Source organism: Morchella sextelata, assembly GCF_020137385.1.
Source record: "Morchella sextelata strain SCLS chromosome Unknown scls_11, whole genome shotgun sequence".
Lineage (NCBI taxonomy): Eukaryota > Fungi > Ascomycota > Pezizomycetes > Pezizales > Morchellaceae > Morchella > Morchella sextelata.
In genome coordinates this window covers 593,128-614,220 of record NW_025408626.1, presented here as the reverse complement: position 1 = coordinate 614,220, position 21,093 = coordinate 593,128, and the positions used below count along the sequence as shown (strand labels likewise).

At 46.3% G+C, this 21,093-nt stretch overlaps 8 protein-coding genes across 8 annotated transcripts; 4 read left to right on the top strand and 4 right to left on the bottom strand.

Moving 5' to 3' along the window:
* Positions 1–1,392: 1,392 nt before the first annotated feature.
* Positions 1,393–5,758, bottom strand: H6S33_001597 (uncharacterized protein; the record flags this gene model as incomplete). Its single annotated transcript, XM_044832942.1, has 9 exons — positions 1,393–1,663; positions 1,719–2,125; positions 2,181–2,360; positions 2,423–2,726; positions 2,783–3,067; positions 3,124–4,083; positions 4,132–4,247; positions 4,310–4,860; positions 4,912–5,758. 9 exons carry the CDS (start codon positions 5,756–5,758, stop codon positions 1,393–1,395), a joined length of 3,921 nt encoding a protein of 1,306 aa, XP_044693658.1.
* A 1,932-nt stretch (positions 5,759–7,690) lies between these two features.
* H6S33_001596 (uncharacterized protein) lies at positions 7,691–8,450 on the bottom strand (the record flags this gene model as incomplete). Its single annotated transcript, XM_044832941.1, has 2 exons — positions 7,691–8,038; positions 8,088–8,450. The coding sequence occupies 2 exons, from the start codon at positions 8,448–8,450 to the stop codon at positions 7,691–7,693; spliced, it is 711 nt and encodes a 236-aa protein (XP_044693657.1).
* A 484-nt stretch (positions 8,451–8,934) lies between these two features.
* On the top strand, positions 8,935–10,187 carry H6S33_001595 (uncharacterized protein; the record flags this gene model as incomplete). Its single annotated transcript, XM_044832940.1, has 5 exons — positions 8,935–8,953; positions 9,052–9,451; positions 9,504–9,687; positions 9,735–9,885; positions 9,955–10,187. 5 exons carry the CDS (start codon positions 8,935–8,937, stop codon positions 10,185–10,187), a joined length of 987 nt encoding a protein of 328 aa, XP_044693656.1.
* Positions 10,188–10,351: 164 nt separating this feature from the next.
* Positions 10,352–11,602, bottom strand: H6S33_001594 (uncharacterized protein; the record flags this gene model as incomplete). The annotated part of the gene is made up of 2 exons (XM_044832939.1): positions 10,352–10,416; positions 10,471–11,602. 2 exons carry the CDS (start codon positions 11,600–11,602, stop codon positions 10,352–10,354), a joined length of 1,197 nt encoding a protein of 398 aa, XP_044693655.1.
* A 690-nt stretch (positions 11,603–12,292) lies between these two features.
* On the top strand, positions 12,293–13,468 carry H6S33_001593 (uncharacterized protein; the record flags this gene model as incomplete). Its single annotated transcript, XM_044832938.1, has 4 exons — positions 12,293–12,335; positions 12,388–12,639; positions 12,697–13,256; positions 13,328–13,468. The coding sequence occupies 4 exons, from the start codon at positions 12,293–12,295 to the stop codon at positions 13,466–13,468; spliced, it is 996 nt and encodes a 331-aa protein (XP_044693654.1).
* A 621-nt stretch (positions 13,469–14,089) lies between these two features.
* Positions 14,090–15,665, bottom strand: H6S33_001592 (uncharacterized protein; the record flags this gene model as incomplete). The annotated part of the gene is made up of 4 exons (XM_044832937.1): positions 14,090–14,224; positions 14,291–14,392; positions 14,452–14,643; positions 14,718–15,665. The coding sequence occupies 4 exons, from the start codon at positions 15,663–15,665 to the stop codon at positions 14,090–14,092; spliced, it is 1,377 nt and encodes a 458-aa protein (XP_044693653.1).
* Positions 15,666–16,139: 474 nt separating this feature from the next.
* On the top strand, positions 16,140–17,868 carry H6S33_001591 (uncharacterized protein; the record flags this gene model as incomplete). The annotated part of the gene is made up of 7 exons (XM_044832936.1): positions 16,140–16,176; positions 16,253–16,302; positions 16,364–16,420; positions 16,488–16,724; positions 16,780–17,169; positions 17,226–17,756; positions 17,815–17,868. 7 exons carry the CDS (start codon positions 16,140–16,142, stop codon positions 17,866–17,868), a joined length of 1,356 nt encoding a protein of 451 aa, XP_044693652.1.
* Positions 17,869–18,352: 484 nt separating this feature from the next.
* On the top strand, positions 18,353–19,165 carry H6S33_001590 (uncharacterized protein; the record flags this gene model as incomplete). The annotated part of the gene is made up of 4 exons (XM_044832934.1): positions 18,353–18,356; positions 18,434–18,577; positions 18,635–18,720; positions 19,070–19,165. 4 exons carry the CDS (start codon positions 18,353–18,355, stop codon positions 19,163–19,165), a joined length of 330 nt encoding a protein of 109 aa, XP_044693651.1.
* Between the last annotated feature and the right edge of the window lie 1,928 nt (positions 19,166–21,093).

Sequence of the window (21,093 nt, the reverse complement as noted above, 5' to 3'; positions counted from 1 at the left end):
CAATGAAAGGTTTTTATTCTTAGGCTACTGCTGCTGCAAACCAACGGCTCAGTCGGAACCGGTGCTCTTTTAAAATAAAAATAGTCGACAACCAGGTGATGAAAGAAAAAAAAACAGGACTAAAGTCAACAAGGATGCAGAGGTTCTTCTCACGCGTAGGAGTCACAAACAAAGACCAGATGAAAACGTATGTACACGTAGTCTACATACATGTAGGTGCTACGTATACGTAGGCACTACCTAGTACAATACTCCAGGTAGCAACGGGAGCCTTATAACCTGCATCCTCAAACTTTAAAGAGACGAGAGCCCTGTGACTCGCAAAAGAAGATAGGCAACGAAGCTAATGGGCCTGGCGGGGTACATAGGGTCTTGGTTTGGCGGGGCATGCAAAGTAAGGGCCCGAACTTATCATGATAAGCGTCATAAGGCTGTATTAGAACAATCACTCAGGAATAGGAGGTGTCTTCTGCCTCAAACGTCAAGTAGCACGGATATTGCGAACACTTCACATGTCCGGGTCACCAGTAAAGGGAAGAGCCTTCCAGGATCCTCATGATAGAGCCACTTTCAGTTGCAGAAATATCATAGAAGTACGGGCACACCTGTGGAATAAATCCCTTGAGCGAGTGGCCCAGAATCTGTGCTCTTGGGCTCCAGGAATAACCACACTCGTGCCTACGTTCCGTCTCTTTCACCAACACCTTTTTCTCGCCTGAACAGCCCCATTACGACAGAATAACTGCCATCGAACTGAACATAGATCACTCGCCGCAGATGTAATGGCTTCCCCGCAGATCGGGAGCTCGGGGCCGATTTGAAGATCTGTTATAAAGGTCTTGCCTGGCCTGGGGTAATAACTAGTATGTTTATAATACACGTTGGCAAAATAATAAAGGTAATGAATTGACAGCCATTTTCAAAAGTGGACTTGAACCCTTTACCCCCCCCCCCCCCCCCCAAGAACCCGGAACAGAACCCCGTTCTACAGGCCTACATAACAGCACTGGTTACTCAGTAGCCCCGTGCTCGACAGTCAACGAATTAAAGAGAGAGAGAGAGAGAAAATCCTTTTTTGCTTTCCGCTAAACACAAACCGCAACGGGGGCGCTCAAGTTGCACAGCGCCAATAAAAGTATCACAAAAGGGGAAGAAATAGGTAAGAAACACTACAGAGAAGAGGTAGGTAATATAAAAATGAAAAGATACAAAAGTGACCAGACCACAGAACAAGAAGTTACAGTACGGCAAGAAACTAATAAAAACTAAGTACAAACGACAGCTTTAGATTTTTTGAACTGCCTTACAGCTACAACTATCCTTTATTGAGCAGTCCTGCGACGATTCCCTCCCCCCAATTTCAGAACAAAACATTAAGTTTCATTATCATCACTAGCGGAGCGGCCGATCCTCTGGCCTCACGCTCTTCATCTCTCCGTATTTTCCTCTTTCCTTCGTGGTATCGTATGCCTGAATTAGCCTTGATTGACCTTCGTCGGCCTGTGAGAACGCATATCCGCGCTGTTTTCGCATCCGTTGTACTTGTCGTACTTTGCGGATAGCCTTTTGGAACTGTTCCATACGCGGTCTGTAATCTTGGATGTTGTATTTCTGAATCTCTTGGATATGGTGGTATGTTTGTGGATAGTACATCCGTTTTGCACTGTTTCCTCTTATGTTAGCGTAGGATAATCGAGAATCAAAGAAAAGAAGCTTACTATTTCCAGGCGAAATCCCTAGTTAAACACAGGGCCGGAAGAATAATAACCATAGCCCAGAAGACCGGGGATGTAATTAGCTTTGCCAGAATACCTTGATACTCTGTTGAGAAACCAAGCATTGGGGCGACTGTCGCATAGGCGGGCATGAAGCCCATCCAAATGAGCATAGACCCAGGAATCGCCATCACGGTATATTTTGTCCAGAGATTTGTGACTAGAGCAGCTTTTCCGAGCACGGTTGCAAGAACTGCAGTGTATAATGCCGTACCCCAAAGCCAATGCCCAGCAGTCTGGCCATCACCCATAGGAAGATCGTAGAGGAAGATCAATTCAGAGAAGATGTAGAGGATAAGTGAATGATAGAAACCGTTGACCAACCAAGCCCAGAAGCTGCTTGTTTTGAACTATATATCCAATCAGCACACTAGATCGTTTCTTATCATCTAAATTCCAACTTACAAATTGTCCTTTCTGCCCAAGTTGATACAACTGCGGGTACCGATCCAATAATCTAGCACTTATGAATTGATCGAAGATACCCATTACCAATGGCGGTAACACTGTGAAAAACACGTTATAGAAAGATAAAGTCCACGACTCGTAGATAACCTGTCCAGAAAATGCGTTTTGAAACGAAAACTACCCACCCAACTATAGTCAGTTCCGGCCTCCATGTTGTATGATTTCTTCTTTTAACTTACCCAAAATTGTGTCATGTAAAGCGTGATATTCTTATAGAAAGAATACAAGATAACTTTACTAATCCTCTGGTAACTCCAAGCTCCATGAACAAGTAACAGTTTCCTTAGGAACCTAAATTGACCAATTGCAACATCTGCGCTACGAGCTGCTTGAAGACCTTCTACACCACTGATACCAACACCAACATGGGCCGCCTGGATCATGGAGACGTCATTTGCGCCATCGCCGATTGCAAGCAGGATAGCCTTCAAATGACGTTTTACGAGCTTAACAACAAGAGCCTTTTGGAGAGGGGACACACGACTAAACCAATGATTAAAATAACCCGAAAATATAGTTAGGTAGAGGCTTCTACTCACCAACAGATGACAGCCTTGCACATAACCGCCAAATCGAGAAAAACCTTTTCAAGTTCCCGTTCAAGTGCAAAAGTGAGAGAGCGACCATCGATAACTAGTGCCAACGCTTCTAGCTCACCGCCGGCATCCTTTTGCGATTTAACAGCATTTAGCTTCTTCGTCAAAGAGTCTCGCGTGTCCTGCATGTTGTCCTCATTGACGATTATCAATGTCATATCCTCGCTGATAAGCTTACAACTCATTCCAATATTGATAGCAGTTTCCTGTCGGTCACCAGTCAAGACCCTGCACAAAAAAACTAGTCAGCTTCATCCTTCAGTTATTAGTCCTAGATTTCATACCAAATTTTAATTCCAGCGGTCTGAAGGGTATGAATAGTATCAGGTACACCATCCTGTAACTTATCCTCAATAGCCGTAGCACCTAATAGGTAAAGGTCTTTTTCAATCAGCTCCGCAGCTTTATCAAGTTCCTCTCCTCGATTGTTGATTGTTGTGGCAGCTTTATCGTAGATTGCGCTCCATTGGCGATATTCTTCATCTGGAATTTCCCTCATTGCCAAACAAAGTGTTCTAAGACCTTCAGTAGCATAATCCTCAAGATGTTGGAGTGTAGCCTCAACCATTGGGTTGTCCTTGTGCAGCCTTTCCATGATGACCGTATCAGCACCTTTGCAGTAGATCCGAATCTTTCCATCAGGGCAACGAAGAACCGTTGACATGCGCTTCCGGGTAGAGTTGAACTCGCAGATATTAAGCATCTCATACTCGTATTCCTTGCCGCCGACCATGATCGCAACAGAACGGGGCTTTCGTGCAATGAACCGATATCCTAGCTGAACAGCGCCCTCAACCAATGCACCTTCGTCGGGAGACGCGGCCTGATACTTGATTTCGTTGGGCTTATCTTCCTTTCTCTCCGGAATGACAGTGTGGCAAGTTGCAAGGAGTGTGAGAAAATGATGCATTACTTCACGACTCGAATGAGTCTTTAGATTCTCAGCAAGCCTAGCAAAATCATGAATTCCAACTTCAACGCCGTCTTGAACTGTAGCACGACGGTCTTCCGGGACCTCGTCAGCATAACAGATACCCCCGATTGAACATTGCTTGAATTCCATCATATTGCAAGTAAGGGTTCCAGTTTTGTCAGAGAAGATGTATTCGATTTGGCCAAGTTCTTCAACTAAACTCGAGGTGCGGCATACAGCGGGGGTGTCGGTTTCAGCGTAGTAGATGTCGAGGTCGGAGTTGATCAGGAAGGCATGATAGTATTTGACGACTTCAACAGTCACGAACAAACTACAAGATCATCAGTTGAGTCTCGGAAGTATGATATTAGGGATTTACCTGATGGGGACTAAATTGGAGTATAGGACCCAATACGTGAGGATATCGGCGAAGAATTGTTTTACTCTGTTGTTGTTTTCAAGATATAGATAAGACATTGTTGAGCTCGCAGTTGACTGCCAGAGACCCTTAGCCCCCACACCCAAATGAAAGGGGTATTGAATCCTCCACAACTCACCTGTTTGATAACATCACCAGTAGAAGAAACTAAAGAAAGTATCAAAAGAATAGAAACCAGCATAATGATCTGAACGTTTAAGGTTCTCTCCACAGCCGTTCTCTTAATTGGCGTAGCAGTCGCGTTCCTCATAAGCTTCGTTTCATGACCCGTAAACACAACAACCCCATGAACCCACGGTGTGTTTCTCAATGTAGCTCCTCTGAGCAGCAATTGTTCAGGACTTAACGGGAGTTCCTTCTCACCACCTCCAACGTCAATGGTGAGTGTTGCTTCATAGGTGTATAAACTAGAATTAGGTTGTTCAGACCTGATTCTTCCTGACAGTCTACTCAAATCGCCCGGAGACACAAAACCAGCAGTTTCCGGGATTGCTTGTTTAATTTTCAAGTTAGTTTCACCGTCGAGATTGGCAGTTTCGATATAACACAATCCTTCAGGCTCGGAGGAGGCCATGAGTACTAAATCTGCTGGGAATGGCTCTTCAGACTCCACTCGAACGATATCTCCCACACGAACGTTGATCCAGCGCTGGGTTTCAAACGCCGTTCCTATTAAAACTCTAGCTTTCGAGCGATTCAGTTCTGTATCTTGAGTTTTACGTTTCCAATCTTCAATCAGCTCCTTTCCCGCTGATACTATAAGCACAACAATCAGTGGCCCAATAGTCGTATATCTATTTGTTGGGGAAATGTTTGGAATTTGCTGTAATCCGGCAGTGAATAAGAAGAACAAGTTTGCATACTTGCTAAACTGTTCGTAAAGAAACTTTGGAATAAACGTAGCAATATTGTACTTTGCAGTTGAAACGTGGTTGTCGACATATTTGTTGACTGCATTTGCAGGAGGATTATTGAGATGAATAACCCTGGGCCCGAGTGTCGATGGATCTACTTTCTTCCCCCCAAACCCAAATGTAAACTTGCTTCCGCTATTCCGTCTCTTTCTTGTACTTGGAGCTCCACCCGGAGCTGGCGAACTGCCAATAGGCGTAGCCTCCGTTAACGGCAGATCCATCTCACTATACTCCTGGTTCATTCCAAAGGCGCTCTTAACCCTTCCGACCACTCCTCCGTACGCGCTCTGCCGATTTGCACCCCCGACATCACTATGGTCGTCAGTCGCACTCGCATATTGATATCCACTTGCCGGACGGCTCCCACTATCATGACCCAAATCATCGGCTTCATCATAGTAAGGCTGATAGTGACCCAACTCCCTGGTCTGGCTATATGTTCTTGTAGCAGGACTCAGCTGACTAGCAACGGATTGCGAGTACACCGCCGAAGATCCCGCCGTATTCCCATTTACAAAATCATCATACGAGACCGAAGGTCGCGACTGATATTCAACATTTGTGTCGATTGCTGGCCGACCTGGATTGCCATAATTACGACCGTGATCGTCTAGATCAAGAAGCAGGTCGTTATTGCTCGAACTACCCGCCATCTAATGGCGTTTTTGCCCCGGACGAACCGTGCGAGAAGGATGATGTAAGGTGGGGTATTTGGTGTATTTGTGTAGTTAAGGTGGTTTGTGAATTGCGGATCGCTTGATGCTGCAGAAAGGGAAAGGGTACGGAGGGGAGATGGTTGGTGTGTCGGAGGCGCAGGAAGCTGGGACGCTGTTTTGGGGTGTACTAATTTAGTAGCAGATTTCAGTTGATGAGGACGTAGGGTTGAGGGTGAATCTCATCGCAGGGCAACTTTTTCTGGGGTGAGACGTTGGTGACAGCGGCGAAGGGATGATGACGGGGTGATTGAGGGATGCCTTTTGAAACTTAGGAGGACCAGCTAGAATAATGGTAAAGTGGATAAATGGTCAAGACAGAGCGATAGGGGGAGGGTGATGTGGGCTGGGGGCTGGTGGTGAAGGAGGTAGGTAGTCGCAGAGAATGGGAAACGGAAGTCTCTAAGAAGATGCAGAGGTAGTTACTCGTTGCTGCTTATTCCTGGATGCGGTTTGACGGGAGAGTCTAATAATCTTGTAAGAGCAAGTAGATTTGAATTGCCTGTCTGTGTGCGCCACGGTGAAGCTCTCTTTCAGCTCTCTGACCTTTCTTGCTTTTTCTAGCCTAAGGGGCCTTCGCTTTCCTCCCCAAGAACCGTGCTCTATCTCATATCATACCTATCGTGATAGAAACCTAGATAGAATACGCATCCTACCTTGGTAGACATCTGTTTCTCATTTCTCATCAGCTCGCCCTATTCTATCAAATCATAAATTCCCTCGAACCCGTACCGCTGCTCTGCATGGTCCGTTTGGGACTGATTGTGGCTGAGGCAGCGAGCCGCTTGTCTATTTTTGGTCCGCTGACAGCAGACACAACGCAGTGCCCACCTGCGCAGATGTTAATAAGCCTGCTTGTTGATCGGTATGCTGATAATTATAATATTATGAGCAGTTTTCTAAGTAAAGTAGATAACACCTGAACTTTGTCCAAATAACAGGCCCCAGAATTCCTCAGTTAACTTTTTCGAGAGCCTCAACTAATATTTGCACATGTTATAGGATCGCTACCCTACCCAGACATCGTGGGGTCTCGGTCACTCTGTAACGTTCAAGCCAAGAAAAGGGGGATTGGGAATTTCATGGTCACGGGTATCCAGGCGATTTGACCCTGCATGAAACTCAAGTCAAAGCCTCAAAGGAAAATGTCATGGAGATCGCCGTGGCCATAGTCAGCAAATTATCGACATCAAATATCTAAATGACACTCATTTCATTGTCACAATTCGGCTGGATATGTTTAACACGAAACAATTGTAACTTGTCCTATGTTTTTATGTCTTTATGCATTTAATATTTCTTTCCAATATTCGCTCTGTAAGTTGATTACATACAGCAACCGTTATCCCAAGTTCCCAAGTGATTCAAATTGCCCATGTAGTTAGTCTCTTGGCTCCTTGGCATGGGTAAGTACATGTATATAATGCATCCCCTCACAAAAATCTTCTCTTCTTTTTTTCCTTTCTTCTCCAGGCACCAATCCTTATCGTCCTTCTCGTGTTTTCTTCCACTCGATTAGAACCATTAATAGGTTGCCTAGATCTAGGGCCATTGCCTCGCAAAATTTCGCTAACAATATCTTAAATTCATCCAAAAGATATAAGTTTGGTACGTTTAAATTTCCCCTTCTGCTCGACCGATTCTAAAAGCGCAATTGCTAACTATATTTTCGTGGGATTTACAGATAGTAGTCTTGCGGACATATATATATGTACTTTGCCGTACCGTACGTTACGTACTGTATTTACAAAATATATAAATAAATACAATTTATTCCAGCTCACGCCGTGACCATAATCCTCAAAAGCAAATTCTCAAATGCGCCCTTTCACTTCCTTGTTCGTGAAATTATCAGTGAAATTAATCTACCTCTCATCGTGAACTGATAGCCTTCTCAATCCTCGCTCTATGTTTCTCCCCCAACCTCTCATCTAAAAAATTAATTGTGACCCCACAACCTAGCGGCGGAAGTCCGTCATCATCCCTCAGCCCTGCCCACAACCACTCCACACATTCCCTCGGAATTGTAACCTCTCCCGAGAACTCTTCCAAGAAGCGATCAAACGAATGATGGGTTTCCGAGTACCTCATGCGCTCCGATATGATTGACGGGGTCGCCCAACACTGTACCTTCCGTAGAGCTGTCATTGCAAGTCCCGTAATCTCGGACCCATTAAGGCAATGAACGTAAAGCGGTGAATTTTTAGCCTCAAGGATCACCTATTGTAATGGTTAGTATATGGGGGCACATATGTGGATTGGATCGTACAGATAAGATCTGACAGGCCTCAGTGTGCCTCAACGGCGCGCCCTTTTTCCCGTCCACTTGAGGTTTGATATGCAGCATTACCACACCATTTGCTTTGCACCAATCTGCAGCCTCCCCCACTAACGGTTCCGGAGTGACAGACAGTATTGTCTTCAGGTTCAGTGACTCCAGAAACCTAAAGTTGAGATGGCGCGGGTAAGATCCACGGTAGAGCTTATTCTCCACGACCGAGAACCGCAGCGGTGGGATTACTAGATCTGAAAGGTCAGGACCGTTGCTCTTTATCGAGGTTTTACCGAGTTTAGGCACTGTATAGGATGTGCCAGTTGTGGTGATTCTAGTATCGATAGTAACCGGCATCATGTTGGAGTAGTGGAGAGGTTGATAATATATCTGTTTAGGAGATGGTCATAAATATCAGAAAGGAGGGCAGGTCATGTGAGATTACCTGTATATATGCGAAAAGTACATGTACTCGCTATCATCCATAAGAACCTGAAAATGCAGGTGAATAAGACAGGGATAATTTCTATGGGAGAACGGCGCCACTACATACAAATAATCCTTGTAACTGTCACTTGCATTTTCAGGTTCTTATGGATGATAGCGAGTAGTTAGGTACAGCAAGTATCTTACACGTGAATCACGTGATGGTTGGGGGGGTGCGGGGCCAAGACATAGATGTATCTAGCTATGTGTAGTACACCCCGCGCCAACAAACACGCAGGCCGATTTCTCTGGGCAGATCAGCTCCTGAGCCCGAACTACAGCTCCGAATCTAAATCTTCCTCTATATAAATTGCGCAGCATCATTCCTTTCTTAAAAAATATCCAATTTATTTTTAAAATGCAGTCCGGAATCACAGGTTTGAATACTATCTCCCTAGTTTCCCCTAAGGTCTACTATGTAGACCTCTACCTGGACCAAAACTAGAAACCCCTAACTAACCACCTATCTCCATAGCCTCTGCCGAGCTCCTCTCGACCTTCCAAAACCTTGTCTCAACTCCCTCTCTCCGGGGCCTCATAGTCTCCATCGAAAAAGAGACCCTTGTCCCGCGAGAGTCGCTCTCCTCTACTGGTAGCTTCGAATCCGACCTCTCCCAGCTCGACGCCCTCCTCAAAGACAATGAAGCTGCATATATTATTCTGCGGCGCCGAGAGGACACGGACCCAGCTCCTTTCATCTCAATTGCATACGTGCCCGATAGTGCCAATGTACGGCAGAAGATGCTTTTCGCCAGCACAAGGAACACCTTGCTACGGGAACTGGGGACAGAAAGATTTGGAGAGAGTATTTTTGCCACGGTAAAGGAGGAGCTTACTGCAGAGGGATTTAAGAGGCATGATGCGCACGAGGCAAAGTAAAGCTCTCCTTGTAACGTTCTTCGAGTTTCGAGGAGCTAATGAGTATAGGCCCGCACCGTTGACAGAGGAGGAAATGACAATGGCCGCTGTCAAGGAGGCCGAGTATGAGGCGTCTACTAGCACCAGTGCGAGAAAGTCTCACGTTAGTAGCGGGATCAAGTTTCCCGTGAGTAATGAGGCAATTGAGGCGTTAACCAATCTCCCGGGAGGCTTCATCACCCTGGTGCAACTTGTAAGTTGTCCTGCCACCACTTATAAATGTCGGCTAACAGGGCACAGGCGATCAACAATGAAAAAGAGACTATTGAGCTCGCAAATGCCAGCTCCTCCGCCATAAATGACTTCACACACGTTATCCCTGATGACGCCCCACGTTACTCCTTCTTCCGGTTCAATCACACGCATGAAGGGCAGCAAGAATCCCCCATCGGTCTGCACTCTCACTCTCGGCCCTAACTGGCTCTCCTTATTTCACCTATAATTAAACTGACAAAACCAGTCTTCATATACACCTGTCCCACCTCGTCCAAAATCCGCGAAAAAATGCTATATGCCTCTTGCCGCTCCAGCGTCGTCAACGCAGCAATCAACGAGGCGCACCTACACATCGAGAAAAAACTTGAGGCTGCTAGCGCAACTGAGATTGGTGAGGCCCAGCTGTTGGAGGAGTTCCATCCGAAGGTGGAACAGAAGGCGAGCTTTAAAAGACCGGCGAGACCGGGGAGGAGATAGGGTGCAGTGCCTGCGTAGTATTAGTTTTAGACACCCGGTAGGACTCTAGATAGGTTCAATTCGGGCAAGCATCGCCATCGCCAGCAAAAGCGCTTAGATTAGAGTTAAGGATCTTTGTTTTTCGTGATGCAGTGATGTACATGCCCCCACTATCAGCAGCTCTCTCACTTCGACGCATCATGAACGGCCTTGCAGCTAATTACACCTTTGACTATCCTTCTAATATCCTCTATCATCCAATCAACATCAAACAGTCTCTCAATTTCTATGAGGTAGGGCTCACTGAGCATCTCAATCGCCTGATAAAGTGTCTTCACCAGTGACATCAGCCTCTCCGCAAATTCGATAATTTTTTGGTTTTTCGAGAATGGCAATCTATCGGCAACAATCAAGCCCTTGTAGCCCTTCTTCGCACCATCAGCAAGGTTCTTGCGACTAATCGTACCCTTAATTGCAATCTCAATGTCCTCCACCATCCAATCGACCTCAAAGTACGCCTCAATTTGTACAAGGTGCGACTCGGGGAGTACTTCAATAGCCTTACGAAGTATTCTTAAAAACCTCACCAATCGCTCTGTGAATTCGACAATCTTTCTCGGGACCGTGAGTACTGCTTGTGTATGTGTTTGCGTCCCCTTGTCTACCATCTCAGCATGATGAAATGACGAGCTCTCGAGGCCCAGGCCACGCTTGTCTACCGTTTCAGAATGATGAAATGACAAGCTCTTGAGGCCTAGACCACGCTTTAGAGCCTCGTTTTTCAGTGTAGCCTCTGCCCTTCTTGGCTGGGCCTCTTCGGGGGTTAAATCGGGAAGCACGAAATCCGGGGGAAGGTTGGAAACCGCCGGGGAGTTCTTCTTGATCCTCCTCCTCTTGGTTTCATTCGAATCATTCTTGATCTTCCTCTTCTTGGTTTCGTTCGAATCATTCTTGGTCTTCGAATTCGTAACAGCGCCCCTCAAGCTGCCATACCTTTTCAGCTTTTTAATATCTTGATCAGCCTCCTCCTCCTCCTCCTCCTCCTCCTCCTCCACCTTGATGTAGGCGGCAGGCATAGTGCCCTGCTTATTTCCACCTTGAAATCTCTCTGCGGCCTCCTTCCATTTCTCTCCCTCCTCGCAGTCTGCAATCAGCTTGATCTTCTTCAGTCTGGGCTCCCCCGGGCCCCCAACTGTCGCGTATAGCTCGTCAGGCTTGGTCTCAAGGGGTAGCCCTGGTGAGTCGTCCACTATGTCATAAGATATATATGGTGGTAACACCAACGGGCCCAATGGTGGGATCCCCGTATACGATCGGCCGGCTGCTAACTTTTTAGCAACACTTAAGTGTATCACGGATACGTTTAAATTAGGGGTGGGGCTGGAGCTCGATGTGGAGGTGGAGGTGGAAGCGGCGTAGCGGTGGACTCGAGGCATTTGATCGCGCGAAGTACGTGGATTGGAGGTGGAGGTGAACGCGGAGGTGGAGGTAGACGTGGAGGTGAACGCGGAGCCTGTAGGGGCGGTGGTGGGTTGTTTACATCAGGGCAACGCGACTTCGCGCGAAAGCTCATGCGTTTCCATTATAGACCGTGATTCGCGGGAACAGACGAAGGGATACCACTCGGGTGCTAGTCTCGTACCCATACCCTACGAGCTGCTGGGTACGAGCCTACTTGGGTGCATGATTAGGATCATGAGAAAGCACTCGTCTAATATACCTACCACTACCGGCCGCCGCCAAGGCGAACAACCTCGGCTCCCCGTGGTTCCCCAGACCCTTGGCCATACAGAATCTATCACGAGCTCAGGGCTGGTTACACCTCGGGGCTGCAATCAACATAAGTACTGTACCTACTTCCCCAGATTCTGTCCAAATCTCCAACCCTCGCACTAAATATACCTAGTCATAACAACATACCTTTCGTTCTTGATCACGGAGCGTTGTTAGGCCCTGGTTTAATCTGCTATAGCTACTTTCTAGAAACTCCAAGGGTCAGTTCGTAACCCATTCTTTAACAGGTTTTGACTCTGATAGCAGTATTGAATTTCTTCTTATAGTTGAATTTTTGATATCATCACGTCTGCTTTCTCGTGATTACTATATACCTCACGCACGAACGAACGATGGTTTTTAGAACAGCCTTGACAGAAGCTCTTGGGATCGCCAGTAAGCTCGTAGCTACATCACCAGCTCTATAGTTACTAACAGGTACTCTTAGTCCCGGTGGTCCAAGGGGGAATGCAATGGGTTGGCTACGCAGAGCTCGCATCGGCTGTCTCTAACGCTGGAGGGCTTGGAATATTAACGGCGCTTACTCAGCCCACGCCTGAAGATCTCCGAAAGGAGATTAATAGATGTCGAAAAATGACAACCAAGCCGTTCGCTGTTAATATCACCCTTCTACCTAGCTTGGTTCCCCCAGATTATGGCGCATACGCGCAGGTCGTTATCGATGAGGGTATTAAAATCGGTATGCCAACGGAGCTGAAACTACTATTACTACAAGGATCTCGCTAACAAAGAGTAGTCGAGACCGCGGGTAATAGCCCGGGGCCGATAATCAAGCAACTCAAGACCGCAGGAATCAAAATTCTTCATAAGTGTACAACTATTCGTCACGCTCTCTCTGCAGAAAAGCTTGGGGTCGACTTCCTTTCCATTGATGGTTTCGAGTGTGCCGGCCATGTTGGCGAAACTGATATTACCAATTTTGTTCTACTCCGTCGTGCTATGCAGTCTCTCAAAACTCCATTTATTGCCTCTGGTGGATTCGCGGATGGTGAAGGTCTTGCTGGCGCGTTGGCACTGGGAGCTTGCGGGATAAACATGGGGACCCGGTTTATGTGTACAGCCGAAGCGCCGATCCACAATAACATTAAGCAAGCTATCGTTGATGCGAGCGAGGATCAGACTGAGCTATTGCTCAGAAGATGGAGAAATACTAGTCGATTGTATAAGAACAAGGTCGCAGTCGCGGCGAAGAAGATCGAGCTTGAGAGCACAACTGGAAAGTTCGAGGAGATTGCGCCGTATGTGAGTGGGAAGAGGGGAAGACAAGTGTTTATTACAGGAGATGTCGACGAGGGTGTAAGTTTTTCTCTCTGGGGGATACCGGTAGTTATGTATGAGTGATTGATACTGATTGGTTCGGTTTTTAGGTATGGACTGCTGGTCCAGTCATGGGTCTTATTCATGACATTCCAACGTGTGAAGTCCTGTTGAAGAGGATAGAGAAGGAGGCAGAGGACTCTATCAATAGAATAAGCTCCTTGATGGTACCTTCCAAGTCTAAGCTTTAGAGAAGTCTGGGGTAGCTGTAGTTTAGTTGTTTCAAGTCGCGTTTCTGCATAGGTTGTAATTAGCCATTAACCATTTGAACGTTTATCAAGGGGAAAAGTAATCTCTCATCACTACGCCCCGGTGTATGGCTCCAGCCAGTCATATAATGATCTCCCCCATTTGCGGAACTATGTATTTCGTGGCCGCCTCTTTGTTATGTAGTTATAGAGGATGTGTATATTACAAATGTTATGAAGGCGCTTTGCTGGCGAGTGTCTCACTAAGCTACATGCTTCCAGTGTATTAATCTGGAGTCTCCCAACCAATATCTACCAATATCCAGTACAGCTGTACATACATATATCCTTCGCCCAACCACCTATTCCAACTCTCTAAAAGGAAACATCGATCTGTTGGCAAAAAGTCCTGCGATTATCCCAGTACAATTACCCCTTTTCTCAAGACGCCGGGTAGCAAATACACAAATGCGGCATACCCATCTACTCGTACAACAACCCAACATTATTATGCTAAGAAACGAAGAAACAACAACAAGCAGAATAAAAAAGAAGACCCCCTAAGGAAGTTCGTATCTACATCACACAACCCGAACCTGTGGAGAGATGGGAAGAGAAGCAGAATTAATCTGCCCCGGCAAAAAGATCTACAACAACGTTGACGACGGCTACAAGGATTTCTGCCGCAATTAATACGATGACGATCCATTCTAGATGTTCTCCCTGTGAATGGGACATTTGCTCTTTGAGCATTTGGAGCTATGTCACAAACCGTTAGCCAAATAGCTACACATTATAGTAAAAATAATTAGGACGAAAGCTTACTAAGTCTCCAATCACATCTAATCGTTGATTTAAAAGCGAAACTCTTTGATTGATTTCTAGATAACTTCGTGCGGCTTGATAGACTGGGTCTAATTGCGGTTCCTGTAACCAAACTTATCAACATATTGTTCAAGTATAGAAGTAGAAAAATGTAAACTTACTGCCCACATGAGTTCTGGACTGTCTAGCACGCTACCTTGAAGGTTTATATTTATTCGGAGAATAAATAGTTCACCTATATGCTTCATGATATCACGCCTACTCATGTTTACTTTCCCCGTTGTAGCAACATCCTGTGGAATAGATTTTGTATCCTCGATTGTATTATCGACGAGGTCCTCAAATAGCGAGATCTGCAAAACGTGATCTATCAGTAATTATATCCTCCTGGATAAAACACTTTAAAAAAATGCGAAAAGAATTATACCTTCACTGACTGGGCTATAGCATGACTGATACTGAGCTTGATCATGTAATTTCCCCCATCCTTCAGCGTGATGAAGTCGTTATAGATTCTTGGCTGGTACGAGCTTGTGACGTAAAAATTGAAGTTTTCGACCTGTACGTCATCCTCCGCCAGCTTCTCACTCTCGAATTTTGCAATGTCCTTCAAAAACCTCTGCTCCTCGCCCACTGTCATTCCCCAAATTACAACTACTCCGTATTGGTAAAGAAACACCTCGCTTGACACTACCGATTTATTCTGCTCCATCACGAAATTTAGAAGCGACCTATCATCTCTATCGTCTTCCATAATCTCACTCTCTGCACTACCTGTATCGTCCGTTGCGCTGTTTCTTGAATGTTGATCACTGACCAAGTCAATCAGATCATCCTCAGGGATTGTAGGTGGTTGTGGTGCCCGATCATAGTTATAGCTATATGGTGTGTAGATACACTCGTCAAACTGCTTCGGATTTGTTCCCCGTGTACTCTGACGACTTTTTAAGAATTTGAGTAAGTAATCCATTTTGTACGCATTTGCTGTCGCATAAGCTGTTACTCTGGGCAAATGTGCTCTCTCAGCTTTTCCAAGCCGCTCGGCATCTCGACGAGCTGTAGTATCTTTGATTCGCGTAACTTGAGAATACACATCGCGTCCGCTCTCCTCATCCTGGTCTGCGGGACTTGGGAGAATCTTTAACTTTTGCGAAACTTTACTTGTACGCTGGGGACCAATTTTGCTTGGTGGAGCCTGAAACGAGGATGATGGGGTTCCATGTATTGAAGCCGAGCGACGTCGGCCCTTAATTGTAGGTGGTGAAGTTTGGGTAGAAGGTGTTCGGTGGTAGTTAGCCGTTGAGGATGCGGTTTCGGTAGGAGCTGAGGTACCCATTATTGAGGGTGAAGGTTGAGGTATTACTACAGTAGCCATTAGTGTCTTTGTGAGAACCGTGGGTTTACGGGATGATTGATGTGGTGGTGGTAGGTTGTTCCAAAGTTTAAAAAGCTCCTTTTAATGGCTGGGGCTGGAAGTAGACGAGAGCTTCCGAGAGAAATGTGTGAAGCCAATTAGAACTCAACGGGCCGTTAGAACTCTACAGGGGTTACCCGGAAGTAGGAGAGGCGGTACCACGTCATATGCGAGGTCGTTTTCTCTTTCTTAGGTAGTGATCTCTGACGATTTTGTGCCTAGAGCACAATAGGGTTGTCTCTGTGGCTGGTGAGTGATGGAGGGGAGGCTTAGTAATTGAGAAGCCCCGCCAGCCACTCACCACAAGCTTCGTGATAGAGGGTCCCATCCATCCATAGCATCCAACTCCATCATCATCCGCCGTATCATACCCCCACTCACCATCATCTAAATACCCCCCGCTCTTTTACGGCAAACCCATAATCGAATTCGAAAATGTCGGAGGAAGCAGTGCTCAAGGCCGACAAGGATTGTGAGAGCCCTCCTTCCGCCGCAGCCGTTCTGCTATCTTCATTTTTGTTGATGATCCAGCTACTGACATGCCATAGATACCGATATTCTTGATGCCCAGCTTCCGGGAATTTTGGAACTTGCCAAGGTGTGATTCCGTATAGATTATGGCGGAGATGGAGTTTAACTCGGAGCTTACATGTTTATAGACAAACCTTCCAGCGGCTATCGAAAAGCTCCTAGCATTGGAAAAACAAACTAGACAGGTACTATTCCATCTCAAAACCGGTCGCCATCTATATACCAATAAAAACTGACAGTGTTCGGCTCCAGTCCAATGACTTAGCCTCTACCTCTCGACTCCTCATCACCATAGTAACACTATGCAAAGATTCCGGTGACTGGAAACTTATGAACGAGCACGTCCAGATGCTTTCAAAGAAGCATGGACAGCTCAAACAGGCCACTACTAAGATGGTACAGGTTGTGATGGGCTTCTTGGACGAGACTCCGGACATTGACACAAAGCTTTCTGTCATCGAAACGCTGAGGAACGTTACTGAGGGCAAGGTTAGTGATACATGCAAACCTCATTGATGATGTAGCAACTTATGTGGAGACCTAGATCTTTGTCGAAGTTGAGCGAGCCCGTATAACCCGTATTCTTGCGACCATCAGGAAGGAAAGAGGCGACCTTGCTGGCGCCACCGATGTTCTGTGCGAGCTCCAGGTTGAGACCTTCGGATCCATGGATCGGCGGGAAAAGACCGAGTTTATCCTCGAACAGGTCGAGCTTTGTATCGAACGTGGAGATTTCACACAAGCGGCCATCCTTGGGAGAAAGATATCGACAAAGTATCTCAACAATCCCGAGGTCTCGGACTTGAAATTGAAATTCTACGATCAGCAGATTCAACTGGCGAAACAAGATGAGAAGTACTTGGATGTCTGCAAGCATTATAGAGCTGTGTATGATACGCCCAGTGTAGTAGAGGACCCGCTAAAGCTGAAGAGTGTAAGTCCCTATCAGCTCCGAGTAAAAGAGACATCCATCCTTACAAACCATCATAGGTCCTTGAAAGAATCATTTTCTACGTGTGTCTTGCGCCATACGATAATGAACAATCTGATCTCCTTCACCGAATTAATGCCGATACTAAACTTAAGCTTGTCCCAAAGACAGCTAGCCTCCTCAAATTCTTTACTATTTCTGAGCTGATGCGTTGGCCTCTTATTGCCGAGGTTTACGGCCCCGACCTTCGCGCAACTGACGTTTTTGCTATTGGTGATCCTAAAGCCGAAAAGCGCTGGGAAGATCTGAGGAAACGGGTTATTGAGCACAATGTTAGGGTTGTCGCCAAGTACTACACCAGAATCAAGATGGATAGACTAAAGATGCTCTTGGATCTCGATGAAGATGAAGCGGAAAGCTATCTAAGTAAACTTGTTACTCAGAAGACGGTATATGCGAAGATCGATAGACCGGCGAGGGTCATATCGTTCGCCCAGCCAAGAGACGCAGATGATGCGTTGAATGAATGGAGTGCGAATATGAAGAGTCTTCTGGGGCTTTTGGAAAGGATTGATCATCTGATCACGAAGGTATATTGATTTTTGCATTTATTTGGATTTCTCTTATAGTAACTAACTGGGGCGATAGGAGGAAATGATGGCGAACATCGCACCTAAAAAGGGCAAAGGCAAGGCGAAATAAACTCTCCGACCATGCATCTTGAACTTGTGTATAATAGACGGTGATGATTCTGGCTACCACCATTTATATAAAATAAAGGAGCAGCTCGTCTAAACGGAATTGATTCTCGTAGAGGTTTAGAATCTTGATTTTACGTAAACTAAACTTGTAATGACGGTTGAAGACCATGTTTACTGTCTGTTTTTCTCAAAATTGGCTTTAAGATCGATGTCATATGCCACTCTGCTGTAAACCGGTGCTCAAGGTCATTACTCCCCCGTTATGGTTTAGCGCACCTAGAGTGCCAAGATATCGGGGCCTAGCCCTAACCACCGGTCACCTGTCCCACAATGCTAATCCCACTCGCAACCCGAACATTTACAATTTCTACGAAATTTCACACCTCGCACCACGACGCAGCGATTCCCACCCCCCCACACCCTTTAAATCTACCCAAAAACAATCCCCAACCGGAGTACTTTATCAACAAAAAAAAAGTGCAGAGATGGGTATGTCGTCCTCCTTTCCGGCAATTCGAGAAGAAGAAGGAGCGTGAAGGAAAATGCTGACAGAGCTCGCAATGAAGCCCCCATAAAGAAGACCAAGAAGACCGCCGACTCCATCAACTCGCGCTTGGCGCTTGTGATGAAGTCCGGAAAGTACGTGCTCGGATACAAGTCCACCCTCAAGACCCTCCGTTCCGGAAAGGCCAAGCTCGTCATCATTGCCGGTATGTTTCCCCCCGTTTTGGTTTGAAGGATGGAGGGAGACTGATGGGTTTTGTTAGGAAACACTCCTCCTCTCAGGAAGTCCGAGCTCGAGTACTACTCCATGTTGGGCAAGTGCAACGTCCACCACTTTGCCGGAAACAACGTAAGCAGCGCCCCTTCCTCTATTTTGGTAGCTTTGGGACGGGTTTTAGTTGCACGGCGGGGGGTGTTGGGGTGGGGTGGGCTTGGGGAGTAGAGTGTATGGTGTCCATGGTGCCGATGTGATAGTATCTTGAAGGGGAATGCACATGGTGGTCGTGGTGGCCCTACTAGATCCACCATCTCCCTCTACTTCCTCCTCCCACTCTCCCCCGCGGTGCAATACGCGGAGAGGCATACACAAGGACCAACATCCTTGTGGCGCTCTCTGCTCCCTGAGAAGAAGCAAACCCACTCTCTGCTTCGGAGGGAAACAGTGAAAGATTGCTGACACAACTCTTTGCGTGATATAGATTGAGCTCGGAACTGCTTGCGGTAAGCTCTTCAGGTGCTCTACCATGGCCATTCTCGACCAGGGTGACTCCGACATCTTGTCTTCCAACGCTTAAATGGAATTGATGTGGGATGGAAAATGAGATAAAAAAAATTAAAAGAAATAAGGGGTATATAGAATTACGTTTAATGGGATTCTAGTTCTTCGGCAGTTTTTGGGGCTTTGGGTTTAGTTTGGCGTTGTGAATTGTGTTGTGAATTGTGTAGTGTGAACTGTGTAGTGTGCTGTGGAGATGTGCGAGACCAGAACGAAACCCTCCCATCGTAGTTCCCAATCTCCATCTCAGAAACAAATGGTTCAGAAGAGCGGTAAAGGCTCCCATCAGACTACAGCCGTCTATGAGCACTGCAGTTTGAGCCATCACGTACGAAAGTAGTCCGAACCTGCTACGACGATTTCGAGCCAGTTCAATCGTGTGTGGGCTAGGAAACGATTACATACGGAATACGGAGCCATAAAGGTTGCCTTGGATGTGTTCAGCGCGTGATCTTATTACGTTTTACCCTGTATTCAAAGCAATTACAGTAAGACATATTTTAAAAGGGCTATTTAATTTACAATTGCAAGAATCTATGAACGTGAAGCACCAGTGCTCACCCGTCTACGTAAGATTCTGCATCATCCATCATCACCCGTCCACGCGTGCAAATCCTCACAACCAAACTAAAACCCACAAAAACACCATCTTCTTTCATCACGCCCTCGCATAGCAGCCAGGAACGCAACGAAAAGAAAAAAAGCATTTCGCGTCAACTGGAGGCAGTGTAATACCAGTGACACAGTGGGACACGTCGATGTGCAAGCACAGAGCCACGGTCCCGGGGCAAACAAAAATAAGTATAATCAATAAATGGTTCCATAGAACCGTTTCAGAGATTAAACTGAAAAGAACAGATACTACACTTGATCTAAGCCACTGTGAGGGGGTTAGCTGACGCTCGAGATAGTAGAGTAAAGGCAAATGTTGGGGGTAGACTTACAAAGGCAAAGAGAGCTGGGGAAGTAAGAGGGACGAGGGGGAGGGGCCGCTATATAGTAGAGGAGGACTTGGCGCCGAGGGGAGATTTGGCCGAAGGGGGGGTGGGGCAGAGGTGGTATTTAGGGCTGTGGGTTTGGGGTTTAAGGAGCGGATAGGTGGTCTGTGGGTGCACCGTGCAGGTGCGTCATGGTGGTTGGGTTGGGACACGGTTATTAACTTTGGTGCTATCTCAGTGTTTGAAATTGGGTCTTGTGGAGCTTTGGACAAAGCACTTACAACAGCTACGTGTTATAATCACATGTGCAGTTAAGCATATGTGTTAGCTTCAATACATCAAGTACATGTATTTCATTATCGCTCTCATGCTTCTTCATCCGAGCAACAGAGCAAAAGAGCCAGAGCAATCTTCCTGGGGCCAATTCAGACCTCAGATAAAAGAACTCGAACATCAACAATCTGAAAACGGAATTGACTCTGAGCGCTCGTTGAGATATCCCACAATATCTAGATGATCTGTGTCTCTATCGAATGCTTCTTTGGTTTCTATCTACTCGACACTTCTAGTTTTAACTTTTATGGTTGTGCGGTATTTTACAGACCGGAGCTCACTCAATATCAAGCCTAGCGTTGTTGCTGATGAGAGTTAATAGATGCCAAGGATCTAATGATTGCTGTATTATTAACTTCTTCCGCTTACCAAGATGGTTAGCGTGCTTCTGCGTGGGTGCTGCAGTGGCCGGGTCATTACAGGTGTCTCTGCGTGACGTTAGGATCGCCAGAAAAGTGCTGAGGGTCACAGATAACTATCGCGACGTCATCAATTCCCTTGAATTCTACTCTACTGCCGTTATAAGAAGGCTCACCGGAGATCCTTCTGTTTCTCAAGATGTCTTCTGACCCGTACGAAAACCTAGAATTTGAGGCATTGGATAGGTATCATGCCCGCCGCCATCCTACTAATGCCCATCGAACACGCTCTTAAACACCCCGCTGCGGCCCGAGCC